Here is a 27494-nt window from a genome sequence, read left to right on the forward strand (position 1 = left end):
TCCTGCCACAAGAGTGCAGACCACACCTTCTTAATGTAAAAAACTGGCCCAAAGCCCAAGTGCTTAAACCAGAACTAGTACACTTTAGAACAGACACTAAGCCTTCAATCAGCAACTCCCAACTCAAAAGGATGTAAGCTTCATGTCCTGCCACAAGAGTGCAGACCATACCTTCTTAATGTAAAAAACTGGCCCAAAGCCCAAGTGCTTAAACCAGAACTAATACACTTTAGAACAGACCCTAAGCCTTCAATCAGCAACTCCCAACTCAAAAGGATGTAAGCTTCATGTCCTGCCACAAGAGTGCAGACCACACCTTCTTAATGTAAAAAACTGGCCCAAAGCCCAAGTGCTTAAACCAGAACTAATACACTTTAGAACAGACCCTAAGCCTTCAATCAGCAACTCCCAAACTCAGAAGGATGCTTCCTGTCCTGCCACAACAGTGCAGACCACAAACCTTCCTAATGTGAAACAACTGGCCTAAAGCCCAAGTGCGTAATCCAAAGGCTTAGAATAACAGTTATAATTTAATCGGCTACTAACAAGCAGTAATAAATGCAGCAGAATAAATGCTATTAAGTACTTTTAAGAACAGGCAGCAAGAGCAAAATAAATAATAAAGTAGGAAGAAACACAAACACAGTAAGCAGATGAATAAAGTGCAAAAAAATTGTTTTTTTCTCTCTCCGTATTAGGTAGAATGAGCTAAAGACACTAGACTGGGAGGAGTGTCACAGATCAGATATACAGTAGGGGTGGGCAATTGCAAACTCACCAAGTATAAAACGAAAACAGCAATAGCGAGGACAGGGTGGGGGAAAATCAACTCCTAAAAATAACACTTTCAACACAGATCAGAAGCCAGCAAATATGATCTTAAATCAATCAAAGCAATCATAGCAAAAAAAAAAAAAACACCTTACAATAATATTTGTTTTGCTACTTCTTTATAAACCTTGTAATAAATACTGGATCTTTTCTCCCGGGCCTCTACTGAAAATGGACATATATCCAGCTAGACTAGCCTGGTCAACAAATGTAAAATAAAAAAAAAATAAATAATCAAGCAAAAGCAATTAGAATACTGAAGAACTTTGGAAAGAAGTGCCAAAAATATATAAGGAATCTTAATTATACTAGCAATGAACCAAAAAGTGTACTGGAGTCAGACAGTATGATCACTTTAGTGAAACTTTCCTTTGTGCACAACCATAAACTTAATAACAAGCAGAAGGTGGAGATAAATTTTGTTCACGGAGACAAAAAAGAATATCCCATTATATCTGTAGGCAGAGATATGTTTTGTTCATAGAGACAGAAAATAATCCATTATATCTGTAGAGTTCTAAACCATCTCTTAAGAAAATGAGTGCATCATGTAGCAGTAGTACTTGAACTAACTCACAGTAGTGTTATTTGGAAAGATTTTTCCCAGTTTATGTCCCCATGGAAGTCATGGGAACAAGTGGAAGGGGAAAAAATGATTTGCAGCAGAAAGAAAGTCTTGACTAAGAAGAAATTAAACACCCAAGCATAGCATTACTTCAGAATGACTTGGAGGGGGATGTGCCTTGAACCGTGCTTCAGACAGACTTTCAGAAATATCAAAACAAAGCAAAGGAAAATGAATTAGCCTTGGCTACATGATAAGAATAACCCTATGAGTTGCCATAGTTCTGAAAATAAGAGCATACCAGAGCACTCCTTGTAATAAAGGAGTCAGAAATTCCAATGTTAATACTGCAGACAATGCAATGGAGGGTGTTGAACTATGAGATGATAGCAGATGAAGTATCCTTCTATAGTGAGGAAGATTCTTCTGCTCCTTTCTACCTTTCATTCTAATTCCTCAGCTACTGAAAGAATTCAGAAAGGACCAGAACACATCCTGTTCAACTGCTGGTGGCTAAAAAATGCATAGAGTTGGCCATGCATGTCAATGGCCATATAGGTGCACTTTTGGCTAAAATCAAATATTGAAATAATACTAATTTCATGAACTTTAATCATACTTTGACTTAGGAATGGTGTCCATTCCCATCATCATACTAGAAATCCACAAGTCTTGGAGAAATTAAATGAGAAAGGAACCTAGCCTAGCACAAGCCATACAAGTACCCCTTATTGAGGACAACGCTAGTCATACCTGCTCCTTTATATCCCTTGCTTCTGCCGTCCTACAGAAATCAAAGAAGTGACTGACACTGCCAGAAAATCTTAACAGCTTGAAGAGGATTTTCCATCTAGGTTAACAGTTATCCTGTACCACCTCAGTTTTTGCTTGTAAGTGAATTTGGCCCTACTTCAGGTGTCCTTTGACCCGGATCTTAGTTATTTCATGGATATGTGTGTTTCTGCCATTGTGGGGCATCACAACCTTATGATGAGCACTGTTGCACAGCACTGGCTTTTTTAAACACTTTTATTGAACTATCAGTTGTGACATATGCACATTTATATTTATATAAAAGTAATCAAACTGTATTAACAAGTTCATGTTTACAAACATTATACTTCACAAATATTGCTATATATCATGTAATCTAAGCAACATTACATACATTATTGAATTCCTGCCCCATTTTTAAACAAGAAACATCTTTTTTTAAACCATCACTTATGACATAAGCAGTCGTACATTTATATAAATGAAAACAAACCACACTGATACAGTGCTAGTTGCAAGAATTTTACATCACAAAACATACTGACACACTCCCAGTTGCAAACATTATACATCACTTATAAGCACTGACTTTTCAAGCAGTTTTAAAGTTTCTTTCATCTTCATATGTCTATGAAGAAACTTTCTTCTCCATGACAGTCTTAGTCCTTCCCCTTTTTAAACTGGCTGGTTAATGAATCTGAAGTTCTCCTCCTAGAAGATATTCTTGTATGTGCCCGTCACATATTTTCATTGAGAGCAGAACTACAGGTTTTTATTTTTAGGGAGACCTGTATGATCTTTCCCAATGCCTTTAAGAACTAATCCATATTTCCTCCTGAAAGTGGTAAATGAACTATCCTTAAATCAGTCCATTCATTTGTATTTTCTGTAAACAGGCAACATCCAAAATAAAAGGAGCTGTTCTTAACCTTGATGTTAACTGTCACTTCAGGATTTGCTTGAAAAAAATGTGCATACATGCCAAAAGACATTGCCTTCCTTAAGGAGGAGATGGCTGTAGTTAAGCAAACACTGTCCAAGTACATTGCTGACTGCATTTTCTTTTGCCATCAGTCATCTAACTAACTGTCTTTGGGATGGTGTTGTTGAAGGTAACTTTGTTACGGATATGGCCGCTTCCAGTGTCTCTCTGAAGAATGTGCTGATTGGGAATATCTGTGTCATGCCAGTTCAGTCACTGGCCCATATGTTTCCAAACATTGTTTGAACAATGAGTCAGGCTTCCTTTGGGACTGCACTTCCATCAGGACACAGACTTTGTGTTTCGTCTTTTTTCCTTGATCCTGCTTCCCAGGGTTTAAGTTTCTAATTGGAGTACTTCCTGCAATTGCACATTTCATATAAAGTTCCAAACCTGAACTGCTTCCTGATACCTCAGCTTGAGGCTTGAATACCAAAGACTTATAACCTTATTTTCACAAGACTGCAAATAGATCCACCAGTCCAGGGCTTCATTTTAAGCCTTCCAAAAAATGGGTTTTCATGTGTAGGCTGTAGCATATAAATGTATCATCTGATTACTGTTACCTGTACTACAGTATGTTTTTTTCCCATGTAGCATTGCTCTTTAGTCCTTTAATTTACTTATATTCTGCCTGCTTAAAGTTACTTTATTATCCAATCAGGGTGACAGATCTTCTGGACAGTGGTGTGAAGCACTGTATGACTTTACTGGAGAAACACATGAAGACCTGTCCTTTAAGCAAGGAGATGTAATTCAGCTGCTGGAGCACCTGGACTCGGAGTGGTACAGAGGGAAGTTAGAGGGAGAAGAAGGTACCTTCCCAGCTGCATTCGTCCAACTTATCTCAGGTATTCTATAACTTTTATAACAACATTGTTTTCTTAGCCCTCTCATTTGTAGTCATCAGTAACTTTACAACTAAGTCTTGACACTCAACAGGTTTTCTTTCCTCTGCTAAAATGACATTTTCTCTCTTAAAATACAGCAACCTTAATCAACACTGAACTTGTTTATATTGACTTGTCTGACATCTACTGTAGCCACTTTGTTTATTATGTTAGAAGGAACGCTATATGCTTAGAGTTAAGAAAATGACAATCCAATTAACAGTAATGAAAGGCAGATTTCACAAAGTATCCATTTACCACCATACCCATCTTGAATAGCTTACAGATGCAGAAATAGCAGCAAAGAGCAGATGAGAGACAAGAACAGAAGATGGTACCCAGATGGTAATCCTGGTAGGTAACAAAAAAAAACTGCTGCACATAAACCGCATAAAATAGCCTTTGGAGCCTCTTCCCGTTTTCAGTGAGTAAATTACTACTCTTGAAGCGGAGTAATATAGAGTCCTTACTGCTGGGTCTGCATCTTGGGTTTGAATAGTGGAACCAAAGCTAGTAAGACCTTTTCTAATGAGATGAGAGTGAGCATTTTATGCTGGTCAACTCACCTAATGGTGGGGGGGGTGCATAGATCGCTGCTATGGTGTGCCTTTTATGGAAATCAGCAGGAGAACCACCCTGTTAAGGTGATAACGAGACAATGCAAGTATACATGAACACCCTGGTGACAACCACAGCACAGTGAGCCAAAGCCTTGCTAGCTTCATAAAATGACCTGACTGTCACTCCAGTATCGGTTCTTTTTAGAAAAGGAGAACCTCTACCAAAACTGGGTCACAAGGGGCAGAAGCATTTTTAGAATATGGAAATGTATGATTCAGTAGTGGACTTGTTGTTAGATTTTCAGGCTGGGAGGGTAAAAAGCATTACCTGAAGACAGAGAAAGGAGTTTAGAAAGGGACAGAACATGTTGAAAACTAAGTGACCGGTATATCTATATTTTCTCCAGTTTTATGTTGTGCAGATGTGGTCACAGCATGGAAGAAAAATCGTCTTTCCCAAAAAGTGCAGTAACTACAGTTATAGTATATTAAGAGAATATGGGAGTGATGATAGATGATTTTCAGGCACTGTGCAAATGCAATTTCTGGAGTATCTTTTCCTTCTGAAAAGGAATTCACACTTCATCACAGCAGCGGCTTAGAACTGTTAAGAAATCAAGAAGATGAAAAGGGGTTCTTAGAATGGCAGTGTAGTCAGAATTTGGAAATGAGACCAAAGAGGTGCTTGCCATCATAGATGGGGATAGTTTATTTTGTTTTTGTGTATAGCTCTAATGACCTTTCAAAGTTGTGCTATAGCCAGTGTAAAACAAATGGCATGCATGTAATTTCAGTGACTGATACCCCTAATGTTGGTCCATGATGTAGTGACAACCTAGTGGTTAAGCACCATTCCACTGGTGGTAAGTATCCTAGGCACTTGTTAAGAGGGTAGAGTAATTCTAGTAAACTGTAACACCAACTGGATAAACCACAGTAAAATGCAAAATCTGATTTCTAAGATGAGAAAGCATCACCTTCGACTAGGACAACTGAGCATAGACGTCTTGTAAATAAATTACTCATATATGCATATTTACACTTAAACTTTTTGTATCATGATCACATTTTGCATACAGTTGCATCTAGTTGTCATTTTTGTGGCTTGTATAGGAACAACCCTTTATCCAGCATGGGAGATGGTTCCACATGACTGTCTTCTCTTACACACTGTGCAGAGTACCACGGAATATGACAGTGTGACATAGGTGTGCATAATTTGTATTCTAAACACAAGTCTGCTCTTTTGGGTTTAGCAACAAAGGTTGCAGAACAGTAGCTTTGTTTAGTTAGAAGATATTACAGCTGTATGGTCTGCTTTGCATGGAGATGCCTTATTTACAAGAAAGCATAGTATCACGCTACCATCACACATTGTCTGTGCCATTCAGTGACACTGACTCAAAATGTAGCATTTCCACCTTTGCTACCAGGGACATCAGAAGATTGTGGGTTCTTTCACCTGCATTCATATGTACAACATAAAGAATGAGACATTAACAGAGATCATACCTGCCGGAAATGTTCTTTCCGATGAATGTTAAAGCTGTCAGAATGCATGTCATTGATGCAGTTATGATTTTGCAACAATTTTCCTGACCATTTTCTCTTGTTCAGTGCAAGTACCACCTCAGGTATCACTTGAAAAAAAAGACATTTAGTCTGGTGTCATATTCTGGTTCAGCTAAATTAAATAAGTAAATTCATTTTTTAATTTATGTGATGTGTCATTAAACAGTTTGGTCACAAGAAAACAGTTGTGCCAGTACTGCTGGTGCAGGCTTACTATAGTACTCATGTTCTTGAAATGTAATGTGGTACTAAAGTAAGTAACAGAATCCCTCATGAGCCATCAGTTAAAAAGGTTGCCTTCACAAGTGTCCTTCTGTTGCAAGGAAAATATCAACATAAATTTCTTAATATTGCTTGCATGGAGGGTCCCCCTTTTTCTCCCAGAAGTCCACAACTTCATATTTGTCATCAATGGACCTTCCCTAAATGGATGAGACATAGCCATCCTACTTCAGTTCTTCCCCATCTTCCCAGAGGAAAAGTGCTGGATCCACTATTCTTAGTACATTTATGCTTTATATTTTAGTATTTTTCACTACTTCATTTGCAGTTCATTTTCTGCATTAAATTTGCTGTTTTCAGTACTCCCAATATTCTGGTAAATGAAATATGTTTGTTTGTGATGAAACTATTGCCATGTCCAAAGCTCTACTCCCATAGCCTGCCTTAGGCATAGGCCAACTAGGAGGCTGCCTAGGGTGCCTCTCTAGCAGGGGTGCTTTTATAGTAATATGGATGGTGTAGGTAGACCAGGATGGGGGCACTGGGTATTGTTGAGAGGGCACTGTGGAAACTTTTTGCCTAAGACACCAGTTGACCAAAGGCCCTGTCTGCTTCATAAATATTCGTAGATGGTTTTACGGCCAGAAAAATGTTCCTGTATGACAAAATGATAATATGCATGTACTGTATAGATCAGGGTCACAGATCCAATCAATATCTGCAGTGTGCCATCCTGCACTGGCATAGTAGTTGCTGAAGGTGGACAGTAGGTCATCATCAAAGGCCAAGATCCCCTTAGTGAGGAATTTTGGTACAGTGAACTGGTCCCTTTGGAAGTGCAAGATGTGATAATCCTCAAAAGTTAGACTAAGATTTCAGTAGGTCTCAGTAAATTCCAAACCCCACTTTTCCATCTTTGAAGCATATTTTGCATGGGAACTGCACACCTTGAATGTAATCCTGTACCCATGCTACCAGTATAAGGGTGATAAGTCTGAAGTACCACAGTCACAGAATCAATGTATATTTCCTGTAGTCATTCATACAGACTCTATGCTCTGAGGATCTCAGTTATGATCTTATGGTCTTTGACTTTTGAACAGGTACACCTGTGAACCTGGTGAGGTGGCAGAGACACGGAACAAAATGGCTAGTCACTTGTGTCAGCATCTTTGCTTAACCATCTGGCAGTAGACTCTGGAAATTTTTTTGTATACAACTCGTTAAGAGAATCTCTCCATTAGAAAGAAGCTGTGATTGTATTGTCACGTAACTCTTCTGTCTGTTCTAGAGCCACTTGTTTTGGTCTTTTATTTTGTGCAGTAAATTCTTGCAGTTAGCCAGAAACTACACCATAGGGTTCACCACTGCAGTATGAATCCTTATCCATGGAAACTAGTTGATGGCACAGATCTCCATCCTTCCATAATGACTTCTAGAACTTTAATTGATGTCTCCAGTGGTGTGAACCATTTCCCCACCTCAGGACATTGGCCTGATGCATAGCTTAAAGGTAGAATAGCTTGTGCCATTTTTCAGTACTTCTTGTCATAGGAAGCAGTCAGTTGTCAGTCTGTGTCTTGATTGGTCTTTTTCTAGACAAGTTGCCGGGAGAGGTGGTAGTGGCAGAAGCAGGAAATAAGTCAGGAGGAGAGAAGGTAAGTCTGTTCCCCCTCTAAAAGAAAATAGCCAGTGTTGACTATGTTACCACCTTACCCCCACATTTCTTTCCTTCTTTCTCTCCCCTATTCACCTGTTTGGGTAGACTGTTCCATTTTAACCAGAATTGGTTTGACATGACTAATGACAAGTGCATAAAGGAGTGTGTATCAGAGGGTTACTAACTGAAATTGTAGGCAATCCCTCTTTTCATGGCAATGCCTACAGTCCCTCAGGACCTGATCCATCTGGCACTCCTTGTACTATATCAGCTTTCTGGCATGTGTGACGGCAGAAAGAGTTCCTCTGGAGAAGTAAGGAAAAGGAATTTATTCCAGACTGTTTCTGATTCCAAAGAAGCCTGCCTTTTAGAGATTTATTTGGAATCTGTCAAAGTTAACAAATTCTTAAAGGTAGCTAAATTCAAGAGGATGACCTTTCAGATTCTGTTGCCTCTTCTAATCTCTTGCATGATTTTGGTCACTTTATACCTGAAAGAGAAATACCTCTATATGTCCATCCACAAGGATTACATGCACTACATCAGATTTAAGGTGGGACAAGACCACTTTCAGATTACTTCCCATTATGTAAACCCCCCTGGGGGCTGTCGAAAGTCAAAATACCTATCTCTAATGTTCCTGTATGCAAGGACACAGGAGATATACACATTTATCCTTCTCTGGATGACTGACTGATTCAAGCAACTTCAGCAGATGGCATTCAGGGGTCACTAAGACACAATTTGAGCCACCTAGGCTTCTCCTTGAACCTGCTAGATTCCAGTTTGGTCTCAGAAAAGTAAAATATTTTCTTGGGAGTACTGTTAGACACAGATAGCCAATTTTGTCTTTTCAAAGACAGAACACTGTAGTTGAAAGTTTAATTTGCAGTTCTGACACAGAAATCCCAGATGCCAGGTAAGGTACTGCTGAGGACCTGTGGCTGTATGTCCTCCACAATGTATTGGCTCCTGTAACCAGATTGTATGTAAGAGAAATTTACTGGTACCTCAAGAACATTTAGCAGCAACACAATCACCCTTTGTATCTGATGATTTTCCTGATGTCTTCCATCAGGAAAGAGTTTTTCAGTGGAGCTAGCAAATAGACTACAATCAGGACATGCCTATCTTGCTGAGGTTCCACAGAGGAGAGAGACAGCCCCTTGCCCTAGATGCCTTGGACTTTGCCTATGGACCACATTTGAAAGTGCAGAGAACATTGATCAAGTACCTGCTACATGAGCAAATCGACCTGAAGGAGCTTGTATCCTTGATCTGGGCTTAACAGCATACAAATCGGTACTGGCTCTGGGCAGTCTAAGGATTGCTACAGAAGTCACTATGGTAATATAATACAAAAACAAGCAAGTGAGCACTTATCCTTACCAAGTGTAAACATTGACTATAATAGTGTGAGAATTAAGGTTTCCAGCCATTGAGCTGACATTGCCCTTTTCCCCACTGTTGTGTGATCATGACAGTTACTGTATAGACAGCACACCAAAGGTGCAAGAAAAAATATATATCAGTTTAAACCTTGTTCCTGCCTTAACCATATCCCAACCCACTTACATGGCGGTCAATAAATTCCTCACCCAGCTAAAACTCTGCTACAGATGAACTCACCTTCTAATACTGGAAGCCTGCTTCTCACTAGCAAGAAATATTCTGAACCCCAAACTGGAATATGGACCTCCCCTGCTCACCTTCCACTCAACCTCTAACACACACAAACCGCAAACAGTAGAGAACAAAATATACATATTTGTTTTCTGATCAAACTCCTGTACACACCATTGCAGACTTCTATCTAGTTTCAAATGGATGCCTATCATAGGAAGTTACTAGGCTATTGGACCTGAGGCCCTTACAAGCCTAGCCAAGAATGTAGCCCATTTGTCCGGCAAGTCAGCACCCAATGACCCTGTCCAGTAGGGACACAGGTGGAATCCCAGGGGTGTATTTTCTGTTCCCCATCCAGTTATTGAGGTTGTGCTTAAAACGGGTTAATGAGGTACTCTGTTTGACATGGAGAGGGAGTCTATTCCACAGAAGGGGAGCCCCTGGGGCACAAGTCTGTCATGCCAACAAGTCCTGTTGAAGTCACAGACCAGGTTGAGATCGAGCGTGCGGATTACTCAACTGGAGGTTAACTTGTGGATATGCAGCAGTCTTATCAAGGCAGGGTCTGAGATTGCTTTGTATGCCAGACAGAGGTCACCTCTGAAGAGTCTGTATGAGACTGAGTAGAGGGACAGGACTTTTAGCCTGTCTGTGTAGGGTAAATGTTTGAGGCCCTGGATTCTCCTGGTGAGGAACCTCTGTGGTCTCTCCAGCTACTGCATATGCTTTGTGAGGTACATGCCGAAAGGGACATAGTACTCAATAATGGGCCTTGTAATGGAACAATACAAGGATGTTATGACCTCCTTGTCTCTAGATGAGATACCCTCCCTAATGAGGTGGGCCATTTAGAAAGCTTTCCGTACAACAGAGACAATATGGTGGACAAAAGTCAGTTTGCAATCCAATTAACCTAGCTGCCCATGTCTCTCACAACTGATTGCATGCTTAGAACCTTGTTATTAATATGATAATTTGTAGGGATGTCACTCTCCCCAAAGGGGATGATGATGCATTTTTTAGCATTCAGTTTGAGGCCGTGTTTCTGGCACCAGTCATTTGTTTGGGTGGGACCCTCTTGGAGGATGTCCACATCACTAGGAGAATTGATGACAGTGCCCAGCTTGCAGTCATCTGCAAACTTGGTCAGCCATAGCCCACTGGTTTTGACCTGCACCTCAGAAAAGTATATCCCAAACAACACATGCCCCAAGACTGATCCCTGGGGTACACTGCTTGTTACGGGTCTACTGCTTGAAGTGGCTTCCTCTATTTTGACTAGGTGGGTTCTATCAGTGAGCCAGTTTGCTACCCATGTGATAACATGTGGATTGATGTCTAGTTGAGAGAGTTTATCTATTATATCTGAGTAGGGATTAGTATTGAAGGCTTTGGCAAGGTCAAGGTAGGTGGTGTGCACTGTCTTCCCCTCAGCCATGGCTTTGGTGACAGTCTCAGAGAAGTCAACCAAATTTAACAGGCATGACCTCCCCTTAATGAAACCAAACTGTGTGGGATCGAGTGTTTGAAGGTTGCAAATGTCCTTGTTAATGAGGTCCATAATAATCCATTCCATGGCCTTGCAGATCAGGCTAGTTAGGCTGATTGGTTTATAAACTCTTGGATTGGTGGACGCTCCATCTTTGTACAAAAGGATGACAGTAACTGTCCTCCACTCGGCTGAGACAAAGCCAGTACTCAGGCTTAGGTTGAGTAGTGTGCCTAGTGGTGCTGTAAGTACCTGCCTGAGTTCATGTAGGATGCAGCCTGGGATGTTATCGGGTCCCATGAAGGCTGTATTTTTTGCCTTTGAGAGGCAGTGATGACTTGCTCCCTAGAGATAAGGGGAGGGGGCCAGGTGCTGAGGATGTCTTGATTTACTGATGGGGGGGACAGAGGGGGTAGAGTTTTCACTGAACCTGTCTGCCAGTAGGTTGGCTATATCTACAGCATTTGTGTATGTGGTGTCCTTGGCCAGCAGTTCTGAGCAGATCTGAATGCTTCCTTTGAGATTGCAGACATATGTGAAGAAGACCTTATGATTGTCTTTAGTAGATGTGGCCATTTTGGACTTGAAGTTAGCTTTGGAGGATTTCACTAGTGCCCTTATTTGCTTGTTCAGGCTATGGAGAGATTGCTTCCAATTAGGCACCTGCTCCTTCTTGGTCCTGGACAGCAATTTGTTTTCCTTTTATTGTTGATTTTATTTATTGCAGATGTCCACCAAACCAGTTTACTCTTCCTTGAAAGGATAATTTTGTCCTGTTGAGTATTCCTGATTCCATGCAGCTATATAAATGCTTGTATATTATTTTGATGTAGGTTTGGACATTTATGCCAGTTTCTACGGAGGGAAGGGGGCTGGAAAGCTGTTCTCTAGAGCTACTTTCTTCTTTGACACCTTGTTATTCAAAATACATACTCAGGACTGTTATTCTCCACCCCCCACCCACCCACTTCAAGTTCCAAACTGCAAATCAGACCCCCTCTCAAACTATTAAGTGAGAGAAGGGGTATTTCAGAGCAACACAGTTGAGCCTCCTATACATAGAACAAGCAGAAGCCTATAATTCAAAGTGAAAAGGGATGATGATGAAACAAGGGGAAGCTCAAGAAACAAGGAGAGACTGGGATTTTGGATGCAGGGCTTTAAGTAAAGTAACAATAACTATGTAGAGTATTATATTCATAAAGTAGCAGAAAGTACTGTAAGAACTAAGTCAGCATGAGAATGCAGAAAGGAGATTCTAATGATAAGGATGACTGCAGTTAGAGAGACAGATGGTAGGCAAGAGGGTAGTGGAAAGTGGGAATGGTAATAGAATGGGAAGCGGCCAAGAATTTATTTGGACAGCAAGACAGCGATTGCCTTCCCTATCAAGGATTGATATCAGATTATAGGCAAAGAGAAAGAAATAGGGGGATTTTAAGTGAAGGACCAGCACTGGTAGAGTTTTTAGTGGAATCTAGAACACAAGCTGCTGCTGAGATGGCAGTTATTGGTGGAGCAAAAGGGGTATGGGAATCAATCAGGGGAGGTTAGAGGGGATTGGGAAGACTGAGATTGAGATAAGCAATTCACAGGGAAACAATGGTGGGATATGTGTTTCTCCCAGGTGTGCAACAAATTCTAGAGGTTTTGGGATCTTTGTTTGCAGGAGTGTTTTTGTGCCCCATGTAGACTCCAAGGAATATTTTGTCATATAGACAGCAAATGTTGGAGGTCTGATGGGGAAGAGAAAGGTGGCTGGTAACATCTTTTCCAGATATGTGGTGGGGTGGCAGAATTTAGAGATTCTCTGCAGACTGCTTGGTCAGGGATACTGGGTTGACAAGTTGGTGTGGCTGAGGAGGAGATTTTTTTTGAGCTGTGATGCAGAATTGGAATTACCTAGACATGGTGGGGCTTGTGGAGTCCAATTATAGTGGCTGCCAAGGGAGCAGTTACTTGGAAGATGGAAATCTAACTCTAGGCTAACTTTACTAGAAGTGGTGAATAGAGCGACTGGAATTGTAATCTTTGGAAAGGGGTGGGAGCAAATTGCATAGGAGGGGATGGGAATTGTGGGAGCAGTGCATGCAGAGGAGGGGCAGGGTTTAAGGGAAGGCAGGGTTTGAATGAGCTATGTAATGTTGGACTGACAATGACTGGATAGATTATAAGTGATGTGTAATGTTTGCAGCTACAGTTATGTCAATATGGTTTCTGATGTATAATGTTTGCAAGTAAAATTATGCCAATATGATATGTTTTCATTTATATAAATGTATGATTGCCTATGTTATACATGATAATTCAATAAAGATGTTTTGTGTTTAAAAAAAAAAGGAGGGATAACTGTCCCTTGCCACAGTATGTGTGCAGCTCAGTGCATATCGTGCTTCAGTCCATGTGTTCACCCCGCCTTCTAGAGGTTTCAGACAAGTTCCACTTTGTTATTCTGTGCATATTTATAACTACTGTAGTTTTTTTTTTTCAGGTATCAGGTGTAGGTAATAGAAGTTAAAAGTTTCTAAGTACAATTTTTGTATGACACTGGTCCCATATAAGGATATCCATACCCAATGCCTATTCTGTTTCCAGCCTGAGCATATAACTGCTTATTTGAACTGTTTTTTTTTTTTTTCTGAAATTGGTGCACTTTGTTTGCTGTAGCATAGACCAGATTCAGACCTGCTGAATCTAGTTCTGTTTGTATAACTTGAGCACTAAACTAGGCCATATTTTGTTGGAGAGGTTTCCTCTTCACCTTAGTGGGAGGAGTTTGCAGTTAGAACTCATCTGATTGAAGGTTGCTGGAACAGGACTCAGTTTTGAGCTTCCTTTATGGTTAATTTGTTTAAATCAGTTTGGTATCATTTGCTACATAAGCACCACATTTGCACTTGTTTGGGCATCTTGGGCACAGTTGGCGGTTATAGACACAAGCACTTCTGCCTGCAAATTTTCCATTAGTACTATGCTGGTGCTCCATCGCTGAGTTCTCATGATTGTCCCTCACTGACAAGGTGATACATTCAGCAAAGCTCCTGAGGTACCAACACAGATCCTACCCAGTAGCCCTTTGTATTTTTGTCCACTTTTCCTGACTTTACTTTACTTGGTCCTTCCTGTTCTCTCCCTGTTTTCTGACCACATCAACTTACGTAGTGCTATGGATGGACAATTTCCCACAGTTTCACCTGCTAGCCTAGTCGACATGGGCATCCTGAGGCAATGTAGCAATTGCCTCATGTGCAGTGACAACCCGCTTATTCTAGTACACACAAATTCATTGTGTGACAGGTGCATCTTTATCAAGAACCTAGAATCCAGTCTCTGTTTCTCACCAGTCAGTTCATCTGATTCTAAGCAGGTTTCAGCATACACACCTCACCTCACCTCCTGCACCTTTCAAACCAACAACACATAAACCTGTATATGCAGAGGTCCTTACCAGAAGCTTACCTAAACATCAGAGACCTCCCAAACACAAGCATGATACACATAATACATCCTCCGCAGAACATAGTACACATAATATATTACACACCAGTGTCTCACCAGACAAGCCCCTACGGCATAACACAAAAACAAACAACTCAGTCATAGGCAACTCAATTGTGAAACACACAGATGTTCCTCTCACCGGGCTGGATAGGGAAAAAGCCACAATCAGCTGTCTGTCAGGTGCCAGGATCTGCCACATCACATACACTCAGGTTTCTCAACAACTTGCACAGTTATGACTCCGTCAAAGTGAACGACTTGAGATGAACCTCACTGGACTGTATGAAGAGAGACATGACTGAGCTCTCGGATTATGTGTCTCAGGCAGGTATGCCCCTAGCCTTAAGGAGCATTTTACCTTTACCTAGGATGATACCGCAATACAAACAAAAAATGATTGATTTCAACAATTGGCTTAGTTTCTGGTGTCATTCAATGGGAATCCAGTATCTGACAACCTGGGATAGCTTGGTCGACAGACCTTGATGCTTTGCCAGAGATGGTCTTCATCTGTCACCCTGGGATTTTGGTTACTGGCTAAAGCTCTTGCCACTCCATTAGTGCCTTTTTTAGGCAATATCACAAGAACAAAATTCCCGACATAAAAATACCTTCTAAAAGATCCTCAAGGTTATGCTGCTAAACGCTAGGAGATTAAACCAGAAACAGCACTCACTGGAAGCAGTCCTCACCTTCGAAGATGCTGACATTTGTGCAGTCACTGAGACCTGGTTTAAGGCTGTGAAAAGCATCCCAGCTATACCAGGTTACATTTCCTTCCACACATTCCCAGGCTGTGTACTACATGAACTACAAAATGAACTGGCACCTCACCTAAGTGTCATGTTTAATCATAGCCTCACCTCAGGCTTCTTGCCCACTGAGTGGCACACAGCTACAGTTATCCCACTCCACAAGGGGGGATCCACCTTGGATCCCGGGAACTACCACCCCATCAGTCTTACGAACCTGATCTGCAAGCCTATGGAACGTATTATCATGGAACTTATAAACAAAGACACTGGCAACCTTCAAACACTGGACCTCACGCAGTTTGGGTTCATGAAGGGTCGATCGTGTTTCCTGAACCTGATTGACTTCTTCGACTCTGTCTCCAGAGCAGTGGACAAGGGTAAGGTGGTCCACACAGCCTATCTGGACCTCGCCAAGGCCTTTGACACCATCCCCCACTCTGGAATCATCGATAAACTTACTAAGCTGGGTATTAATCCCTACATCATTCGATGGGTTGCCAACTTGCTTAATGACAGAACCCACACTGTAAAAGTAATCAACTCCAAATCCAGTTCCAGACAAGTTGAGTACCTCAGGGTTCAGTCCTTGGACCGCTCTTGTTTGGCATCTACTTCTCTGAAGTACAGGCCAACACTAAGGGACTCTGGCTAACAAAGTTTGCAGATGACTGCAAACTGGGAGCCGTTATTGAATCCCCAAATGATGTGGATATTCTACAAAAGGGCCTTACAGAAACAGATGCTTGGTGCCAGAGCCATGGGCTCAAGCTCAATGGCAAGAAATGTATAGTTATCCCCTTTGGGAAAAAACATGTACCCTTAAATTACCCCATAGGTGGCTGTACACTAAACACCAAAAGTGTGATGAGACTTAGGGACACAGGTGGACAGTGGTCTCATCATCGATAACAACATCGCCACAACAGTCAGGAAATCCTTCTATGTGGCACACCTCATCACTAAGGGCTTTTCATCTAGAAAAAAGGAGGTAATTGTCACACTGTACTCATCCCTCATTAGACCCATTATAGAATACAACTCCCAGTTTGGTATGTACCTCTCAAGACATCTGCAACAACTGGAAAGGTCGCAGAAATACCTCCCTAAAAGAATCACAGGCCTAAAGCAGATGCCCTATGCTGACTGTCTAAAAAAACTCCACCTATACTCTTGTCGCATATCGTCTACTCAGAGGCGATCTTTGCTTAACATACAAGGCCCTGTCAAACCCAGAGCTATTGGACATGCTACACTTAAAGAAATCCCAATCCCTCAGAGAGGCACACTCCAGGGAACTAAACCTTGTCATCACAGTGAACAAAACATGCTGGAGGGATAGGTTCCTTACCCAGAGATCCCCAGACTCTGGAATAGACTTGCCCATACATGTCAAGCAGAGCGCCTCTTTGGCCCTCTTCAAAAGTAACCTTGATGATTGGATGGGAGATGGGAAATTCACCCCGGGGATCACGTCAGTCCTGTTAGACAGGGGTCCAGGGAAGTAAATACTGTGGGAAGAAATAGCCAGGGAATTGTTATGGCTAGGCTTGTACAAGCGCTAGGACCGATAGCCTAGTACCAACCTATGAACATTCAGACCGCAAACTGAAAGCGTGAGAACTAAAGGAGGTGGTATATCAGTATTCATTAAAGATAAAACAGTGTAAGAAACTTCTCTGTGTGGAAGATTTTCAGTCCATATATCTCTAGTTAATCACTGTACATTAACCAGATCAGACAAAAGTAGTAGAAGTAGCGAACTTAAGCTCGTCTTAAGTAAAAAAAAAATAAATAATAATAAAAAAATATATAATTGCACAGAATTGCTAAGTATTCAAAAGTAATCCAAGTGAGGCAGGCAGTCTGTTTCCAGTCCAAAATCCTTTATTAAGTACACAGACTGAGACTTCGGGGATACCACTGAGATTAATTTTTTTAATTCATTAAAGATAAATACACCTCTAAATTTGTTAAATAGCACAATTCCTTTGAATTACTTCAGGTGCAGTTGACTGTAGGTAAGACCCCTCTTCAGTTCATTACCAGCTATAGGACCCCCTCCATGAATCAGGACATCCACTCAGCCTCCTTAGATCTACCTGAGTCAATCAAGATGCAATGAAACACCCTCGTTTTGGGTGACTTTAATTATCTATCCATTGACTGGGTAAATTATACATGTTCTAACTCACTTGCCCAAAGTTTCCTAGACTAACTGCATCGTCCAGGACCAGCTGGTTGACACACCCACAAGGCGCTCAAACATCCTGGATCTGGTGCTCACCAACATGGGGACCTGCTGCACCACCCCCAGTGTGTGGCCATCCCTGGTGAGATCTAACCACAAATCAGTCTAATCAGAAATAACTGTAATACAAGACACCCCCCCCCCCAGCAACAAGTAGACTAAAAAACTTCTCCAAGATCAGTTATAACCTCTTACATGACAGCATAAATAACTTCACAGCCCCGCCCCCCACCAATGGAACAGACACCTATGCTGAGTTATACACCAATGCTTTATACGAGCACCTGTGCAGTTGTATTGACTCTGCCGTACCTGATAGAACCAAAGCAAGATCTTCAAGGAAAAACAAATCTGCCTGGTGGACACCTGCCATTAATAGGCTATACAATAGGAGAAAGAAATTGCTGTCTAAGAGTAGGAAGGAATGGTCTCAAAACTGGAAACACTCCTTCCTCAACCTAAACAAGCAAATAAGACTCCTAGTGAAGTCCTGCAAAACTAACTGAGAGTCCAAATTAGCGTCCCTAACTAAGGATGACCACAAGACGTTCTTTAGTTACATCCGTAACTTCAGAGGTAAGGCCTTGATTTGCAATGAACTCATAGTTAGTGGTACTACATATACAGAACCTGTGTATATAGCAAACCTGCTGGCTGACAGGTTCAGTGAAAATTTCACATCCCTGTCCCCGCCACATGTATCGCAAAGAATCTGTGCCCAGTATCTCCAAGGTACAGGTCTTAAATGCTCTCTCCAATGCCAAAAATACAGCCTCTATGGGATCAGACAACATTCTGGGCTGTGTTCTACATGGGTGAAAAATAGGAATTAGCATCATCATTGGGCACGCTTTTCAGTCACAGCCTAAGCACTGGCTTCATCCCAGCAGAATGGAAAACAGCTGCCATCATCCCTTTGCACAAAGGGGTGCATCCACGGACCCTGGGAACTATAGACCCTTTAGCCTGACCAGCCTTATCTGCAAGGCCATAGAATGAGTCATAATGGACCTTATTCGGTGATTGCTGGGCACATTGCGGGTACTGCGAAGAGCACTTTTGGCCAACATCAAAGAGTGAAATAATACTAATTTTATGAACTTTAATTATACTCTGACTTAGGAATAGGGCCATTCTCATCATGGTATTAGAAACCCAAAAGACTTGGAGAAATCAAAAAAGGGTGGGACCTTATTAACAAAGATGTAGGAAATCTCAAAATGCTTGAACCCCACCCAGTTTGGCTTTGTCAGAGGAAGATCATGCCTGTTAAACATGGGGGACTTCTTTGAGAAATTCACCAAAACCCTAGATGAGGGCATATCTGTGCATACAGCCTACCTAGACTTAGCCAAGGCCTTTGACACAATCCCTCACTCAGGCATCATTGATAAACTCACCCAGCTCGGTATCAACCCATATATTGTCAGGTGGGTTGCAAACTAGCTAATTAATAGAACTCGTACAGTCAAAATAGGGGACTTCACCTCCTCCAGCAGACCTGTAACCTGTGGTGTTCCACAGGGATCAGTTCTGGGACCCCTAATGTTCAGAATCTACTTCTCTGAAGTACAGCCTAAAACTAAAGGACTGTGGCTGACAAAGTTTGCTGATATCTGCAAACTGGGAGCGATCATTGAAACCCCTAGCGATGTCAACATCCTTCAAGAAGGTCCTATGAAGACTAATGACTGGTGCCAAAGTCATGGTCTTAAATTTAATGCAAAAAATGCATTACCCTCCCCCTTCAGCAAGGATGATGTTCCTGCAAACTATCACATAAATAGCAGTACCCTAAGCACATAGTCAGTGGTGAGAGATCTGGGCACACAGGTAGAAAGCAACCTTAACTTTGATCACCATGTCGACACAGTGGTAATAAGGGCATTTTATATTGCTCAGCTCATATGTAAGGGCATTGCCTCCAGAAAAAAGAGATTATAACCCCCCTGTACTCTTCTCTCATCAGGCCAATAATAGAGTACAATGCTCCATTTGGTATGTTCCTTTCCAAACACCTGCAGCAATTGGAGAGACCACAAAGGTTCCTTACAAAGTAAATTCAAGGTCTTCAAGATCTGTCTGATGCAGATGACTGAAGTCATTGTCACTTTACTGTGTGTCGTACAGACTGCTCAGAGGCAACCTGTGCCTTGCATATAGAGCATTCTCTGTTCCAGCTTTAATGGAAATGCTGCACATTCACAAGTCAAATGCTACACGGGTCATTAGCTCAAAGGACCTTAACCTGGTATGTGATATCAACACAACTTGGTGGATAGACAGACTTGTCTTTCAGAGGTTGCCCTACCTTTGGAACAAACTTCCTATTCATGTTAAACAAAGCCCCCCATTGGCCCTATTTAAGCATAATTTGGATGGTTAACTGGAATTTCACCCTGGGGGTTCCACCTGTGTCCCTCTCGGACAGGGGCTGTAGATGCTGATTTTAGTGTCTGTCTGAACCAGACATCCTTATGAACATGGGTTGAACTTGGCTAGGCTTCTAAGGGCCCTGGGGCTGTTAGTCTAGTAACCTCCTATGATCCTATGACATTCATAACAACCCGCACTGTGTGCATCTCACCCAGAAGACCATTAAGTGGTGAGCAAAAACACACCAAGAATATCTGCACCAAGCAAGGCAGTGTACATTGACCAACACTGCTATCGCATCAGCTAAGTCTGCTATGGATGGCCTAATAAAAAGGGAAAAAGGAGAAACCCCAGTGCAAGAAGAATTTTAAAGTGAAGGATGAAGGAAGACCTCCCTACTCTCAAGGGCTTTGGGTCTGGTGAAGCACTTTTGTAGCCCTAACTCTGATATCTACAGATTAGACTGAGGCCTCAGGAGGACACCACACTATCAAATGACAGGACATCCTCCCAAGCAGAAGTCTGGATGCCTTCACATAGATGTCTGGTTCTAATGCTTGAATTCCAAGTGTAACAGCAGTATCTCTTTTGTGTTTGTGCCTGAGGGCATCCCCAGTTCAAAAATTATTTGCATCTGCCCAGGTGACCATTCTCAGATCCAGATCCAGGTTCCAGGCAGCAGATGTCCATCCACCTTCTTACCTCAACATGAGCTGGATTTGCCTTCTTCCCTTTCTGCTTTTCAGGCTGCCTCTCAAGACTTAATTAAGTTGATTCTGTGCACTTAGGATCTCATAGCCATCTTCTGAGTAGCAGTCAGGGTCCTAGTCTTAAAAGAAGAAGAGCCCCCCGTGTAATCCAGTTCCTGTGGCTTAGGTGGATGGACTGTTTTATGTTGACCAAATTGCTGCCTCATCATTGCATGCAGAGATAAGAAAGAAACTGGTGGTCCATTTGAATGTTGTCTGGACGTATCTAATGGAGATCTGTATCTAAAGTCCTCTCCTGTTAGAAGTGCATTGATTGGTCTGCATCCCAGCATTATTTTAGAGCAGCTGAACATGCCTGCCACATGTTGTTAGATTAATAATTTTTTTCTTTTATTTTATTCATGTGTTAACTAGGTAAATCAGCTAAGCACAAACCTCTTTTCAAAAGTATTGTTTGTACAAGTGAATTGCTGAAAACCCCAGAGTAAGTAAATGGAGGCTGGGGGGGAATCAAACTTTGGTCTGCAGGGTAAAGCTTGTTAGCAGCTCATAGCTTTAATCATTTATGCTAAATGGCTAGACTGGAAGAATTTCCTCTGGGTTATTGTTACCTCCAAACAACCAGCCCCAGAACTTCAAGCCCCTTAATGTGAGAAGCCCACCTTTATTTTTCATAGACTTGAATGCTTTCAACATTATTCCAGACATTGTCTGTAAGGTAACATCACAAGTTTATCTCAAACTGGGCTATGTATTTGCTTAGGTGCTTTCTCAAGCATTTCAACAAAAAAGAAGGTGTCCATACTATGGTAGATCTCTGTAGAGTCCTAACCAGTGTATACCAGGATGGTGGTTTTCAGGTAGTCTGTGCAGCTTTTTTTTCCCTTTCACTCCAAAGAACTGCAAAACTTTTCCATCGCTTGTTTTTTTTTTTATTTTTATTTTATCTTCATCCTTTGTTGATCAGGTTAGTGCCACTAGGCTAGTGGTCTCCTTTTAGACCAGGTTAGTCCCACTGGGCTAGAGGTCTCTCTGACAAGCCCTCTTCACCCCGGGGCAGTGACTAAGAAGTCTCAATCCTCACCACTGTCTTCAGAAAGGGAGTGTCACTAAAAACAAGGATAGAAATACACAATTTCCATTAAGAGTACACTGGGAACAGGTTCCAAAACCTGGGACTGGACTATATGCTTCACTCCAGGTCCCCAAATGAGTCTCCACACTAACCGCTGCAGGACACTGTGTCCCAGTTCTAGGTATCTGACACACTCACTCATAAATGTCTGATAGTCACACACATACACACACTTGGGAAAGACTTACACAGATTTACCTGCTGTGTTTCTTTGCCCAAATTACAAGGTAACAGCTACCACCAGTCAAATACCACAGTGCTATTCAAAAGGGGTGTTCAATTATATTGGATAAAATAGATATTGAAACAAGTGGTAGCGTGTATCCCAAGCAGTAAGGTTTTTCAGAGTTTTCCTGGTGTTATCACAATAAGCATAAACACTCTCAAGTTATTACAAATATTCTCTAAATAACCAGCCATAATGAGAGGTAGTAAAACATTTAATACAAGGATATAAAACAAGTAAATACTGAATAACTGATTCCAATAAACAGTTTCTCACGCAGGAAATATGAAAGTAATACTGTAGGATAAATCTCACACTGATTTTAGAAAACTTCTAACTAACTAGGTGTAGTTCCCTGACTATCTGAAGATTAACTGTCCCTATCTAATCTAAATAACTCAGCAAGGCAAGATTATACTCTTAATTCTGCAAGGCAAGATGACAAATTATGTCCACACTCCAGGCTGTTGTCTGTCTTCATCGACTGGAACAACTACTGTGGAAACAACTAAACTACTACTGCTGAAACCCTCTGGAAACAACTACTGAACACTGACTCAGAACCTGCTTTTATAGCAGATTTTTTTTTTGAAGTAACAAGAAGCTGCTATGAGAATTATTCTCTCTCATATCAGACTTTGAAAAGTAAACAGCTGCAGTGAAGATTCTGTTCTCCCAGCTCTGGCACACAGTGACGTCATATCTAGGTCAGCTGACTCTGGCATAACATACATTCAGAATTCTCTTAAAAAAAAAAAAGTACATTTGGTCATCCAGAAGAACACTGTTTGACATTCAAACATTTGCATACATCAGAGTGATAATCAAAAGGCAAACTTATTTACAAAATTATAGCTAGTCATTCTAGCATATGTAATACGGGGTAATTTACAATTATTTACAGGACTTCAGAAAGTCATGCTAGCACAGATAACAATATTTGATATCCTCACAGTCTGCTTCCAGGGGTGGCCTGAGGTGGTATTCACAGTACTAGGGGAAATTTGGCCAGGGTATTGGGGAACTTCCTCTACTCTTTTTTGAGGGATCTTTTACATCCACCTGAGCCACCACCAAAAGATGTGTTTGCTACCTGTCAAGCCACTGACACTGCTGCTAAAGTAAGAAAGTGAGTCACCTCTTTTTTTTTTTTTTTGTCCTGCAAAGTCATACTTCACTAAAAGAATGTTGGATTTCATTGCATTCCTCACCAGTTGGCATGTATGGCTTTTTCTGTCTACAGCTGGCTTTAGCAGGCTTTGCTGTATGACCTTGATTCCAGTTTCACCTTTCCCTTCCCTTATTAAGAGTTTTTTTCAGTACAGCTGTGTCCTGCTCAATAGTATTATTTTGAGGAGGGGCTTCCAGACTACTTGACCTCTTAGAACATATTTTTCATCATGTGTACAGTCTGCACTTCATAATCCAAGGACTTGTGTCTGCGTAACTTGGTCTATCTTCCTAGACCTGAAATGTTGGGAAATCTAAGAGTCCTTAATGTTCTTTTTTTCCATAATATTTTCAGGTCTCCTCAAGTCCTTCTCATCAGTGCTTCCTTGTTATCTTTGATAAGAAGGATCTTGGAAGGTAAGGTTGGGGAGAGGAACCCTTCTCTTCTTTACTGTTGATGTCATAGAACACCACTATGGAGAGGCATTTCTTCCATTGATACTACTGAATACAGAGGCTCATGCACATTGCTGAGTAAAGGGGAATAATTTTGTGAACGAACTGCCTGCTGCATGTGATGCTGTTGAATGTCTAATGCTTTGATTTGTGCTTCCTAAGCAGTGTAACTCCCTAAAATGCAAATTTTCTATTACTTCCAAAAACAACACACCAGGAGTCATCATAGTTAGCCAAATGAAATTCAGTTACCACATAGCTCAGTTCATTATAAAGATACATCAGAAGTTAGGCACTTTGTACAGAGACGAGCAATTCTTCAGTGATGCAGCCCGGGCTATCTGCTTCCAACCCCTTTCTATACTGCCCCACTTTTTATTAACATAAACAACTCCACGAACCTCATATTGTAAAAATGTAATAAAATGGCTAAATTTGCTACAAATATGGCCTATAGAACTCACACCTGGTCGTCTCTCAAATACTTAAATTTGAAACAACTTCCACATGTCCCCTCCTGTGCCCATCTGCTGGTAGTACAGAAATAATTCTGTAAACCTGAACAATTCTCTAGTCTTGGAAATGTCATACTCCCCTACTCACCAAACAGAACTTTAAGGTCCAATAATAAAATACTCGTAAGTATAACCAAGTCCAAGAACAGTATCAGTGTTTCACCATTCTCAAACTCAGTTACTTAAAAAATGCAACTCCCTTCCCTTCTCCATAAGAGGAATTGGAAACTTTATTACTTCTAAATCAGAAAGTAACTTAGACATAAAACCGACCTGGCTCTGCACCTGTACATTAACAACCCATATCTTTATTTCTGTAAATATGAAAATAGTATGTTACTGCTTACCTTTAACTGTCTCCAGTTCAGCCTATCATGCATGTTTCTTATCTTGGAATCTTTTTAAATTTGTTTTAATTATTTACCTGGAATCTTTCTCCCAGGGGCTCCACTGAAAATGGGTTTCATGCCCAACTGTACTATCCCAGTGTACAAATGGAATAAATAAGTAATGCTAACAATATGGTCATTTGGGCCTCAGGCATCTCACGTTCAGATGTCATTAAAAAAAATGAACAGAAATTTGACATGGCTTTACCAAGGTTTATAAACATTTGAAAGTACAAGCCACTTTGGAGAAGACTAAATCCATTACATCCAGCATACAAAAGTGAATCTGCTTTATCTGGAATACATGGAAGATGTGTTACATCAGTTCAAATTTGCAGTTAATTAGTTTGGATAGATCTAGCACTTAGTTTTTCTAATCACATACATGATACTACATACATGATACTAAACACAAGTTATCACTTTTGGTGTCCATCTGCCACAGAGTTGCAAAAGTACTAATTTAAGAGGCAGAGGGAGGCACATGGAAAAGTGATTTTAATTCCAAATCTGCAGTTTCATGGCAAGTATACAGAAAGGACATCACCTCTATATCACTATTAGGCACATAGGCCAGCTCACCATTCCTTTAGGAGACATTCTTCTCACTCCATAGGACTCTGAAAGTCAAATCTAGTACAAGAACACGAAGTCTGGGGACATATATAGTGGCTTGCTAGTAATTTTGCGCACTTCATTGACTTGCATAACCAGTGCCTTTTCCATTGTAGTTCCACAGGTATGGAAATCCCCTGTTTAAAAAGTGAATTACTTTCCCAGACACCTGAAAACACTGCTTCACATTAAAGTAGTATAGAAGTGTAGTGTTGCTGTTACATATGTACTCAAAAGTTTAGTACATGCAGTGGTGAATTAAACAGGTTTGTTCTTTGATGAAGTCACATGGCTAGGTTTCACTGAATGTAGCAGTGTTTCTGTATTTGTTTGCCTGTGTGCCGTTGATTAAATGTGTTGCTATTTAGTTTATGTATCTTTTTTGGGAGGGGGACTAGATCATGACTGAAAAAAGGCCCTTGTTTTCACATTAATTTAAGTATAAAGTAAAGTTAACAAGTAACTCTCCTTTCTTTGTACCTATTCCATCATTTCTCTAAAACTGTATTTATTATTTGTATGTACAGGTTCCTTGTGCTATAACAGTATATTCTGTAGCACACAATTACTGGCTGTAGATACATACTGCTTCATATTAATTTATTGATGCTCTGTTTACAGGCCCATCTGGTGGAACACAGACCCAGACAAAGGTAGGCAGAAAAACAAGGGCCAAAGCACTCTTTGACTTTAATGCTGAAAATGAAGATGAGCTCTCCTTTAAGGTGAGTATCTTTTTGGAACCATGCCAATTAGCATTGCCATCGGTCATGTTAGCAGTTAAAAGCATACACACTCTTTCTACACTTAGCAAAACTTCATCAAAAAATAAAAGTATGTATAGTGTTTGTTTCCATGACCTAAATTTCTTAGCCATCTACCATTATTAGAAAGTGAAGGTCTGTCAAAAGCAACTTTCCACACATCTCTCTGTTTCTGTGCTGTGACTCAACATAATCATATATCAGAATGTTCTCCTTCCATAGTACAGTCTATAGAAGAGGATTGCTTGCCTGATGAGGAGAGGTATAGTGGCGAAAAGCATAAATATTACCAGATTTTGTAACGCAGTCTGTACCAGCAGTTGGCTGGGAGACCATTCTAGTAATGTGCCTACTTAAGAGGGATGCAATATCCTGACTAGATACACTTATCAAATTCAATGCACTTTTACAAGAGCAAAGGAGCTTTTCTTCCTGGACCTCTGCTGAAAATGGGTATTATTCAGTCAGACTTTCCCAGTAAACAAAGACAAATAAATAAGTATACTGCACTTAGCATGAGTTACACAAGTCATTTGAGCTGAAGTTCACCCTTAAACAGAAGTTGTATTCTGTTATTGAGGACTTTCCCTGTTACCTCTCATGCAAACTTCCATATGTCAGTAAACCAGGTAAAGCTCTACCATTTAACATAATGAAGCCTGCTGTTAATATATTCGTTTGACGTTCATAATAAGGATCATTGTTGCAGTTGGAGTGCATTTGTTTGCTGTTTAAATGGTCTGTTACAATTTAGCACTGGTTTCATTGTTATATACTGAGTGTATGTGGTGGGTTTGGTGTCTGCATGAAATGATTTGGTGAAGTTTTACGCCGGATGCCCTTCCTGACGCAACCCTCCCCATTTATCCGGGCTTGGGACCGGCACAAAGAAATGCACTGGCTTGTGCATCCCCAGTGGCTGGGTTTCATGCCGGGAAAGAGCACTACAGATGCGATGTTTGTTCTGAGAGTGTTGATGGAAAAGTACAGAGAATGTCAGTAGGAGTTGCATTGTGTTTTTGTAGACTTAGAGAAAGCATATGACAGGGTGCCTAGAGAGGAGGTGTGGTATTGTATGAGGAAGTCAAGAGTGTCAGAGAAGTATGTAAGAGTGGTACAGGATATGTACGAGGGTAGTGTGACAGCGGTGAGGTCTGCGGTGGGAGTGACAGATGCATTTAAGGTGGAGGTGGGGTTACATCAAGGATCAGCTCTGAGCCCGTTCTTATTTGCAATGGTAATGGACAGGTTGACAGACGAGATCAGACAGGAGTCCCCGTGGACTATGTTTGCAGATGACATTGTTATCTGTAGTGAGAGTAGGGAACAGGTGGAGGAGACCCTGGAGAGATGGAGATATGCTCTAGAGAGAAGAGGAATGAAAGTCAGCAGGAATAAGACAGAATATATGTGTGTGAATGAGAGGGAGGATAGAGGAATGGTGAGGATGCAATGAGTAGAGG

General features: G+C 41.1%; 1 protein-coding gene across 4 annotated transcripts in view; it reads left to right on the plus strand.

Moving 5' to 3' along the window:
- The window catches only part of SH3D19 (SH3 domain containing 19), a 2322497-nt gene that overhangs the window by 2234583 nt on the left and 60420 nt on the right, over positions 1 to 27494 (plus strand). For all 4 annotated transcript variants that reach the window (XM_044062032.1, XM_044062033.1, XM_044062034.1 and 1 more), the window contains 2 exons: positions 3817 to 4003; positions 25889 to 25992. In XM_044062032.1, the coding sequence (XP_043917967.1) occupies positions 3817 to 4003; positions 25889 to 25992 (291 nt within the window). The remainder of the gene's footprint in view (positions 1 to 3816; positions 4004 to 25888; positions 25993 to 27494) is intronic.

Source organism: Protopterus annectens, chromosome 2.part1, assembly GCF_019279795.1.
Source record: "Protopterus annectens isolate FY-2018-M chromosome 2.part1, PAN1.0, whole genome shotgun sequence".
NCBI lineage: Eukaryota > Metazoa > Chordata > Ceratodontiformes > Protopteridae > Protopterus > Protopterus annectens.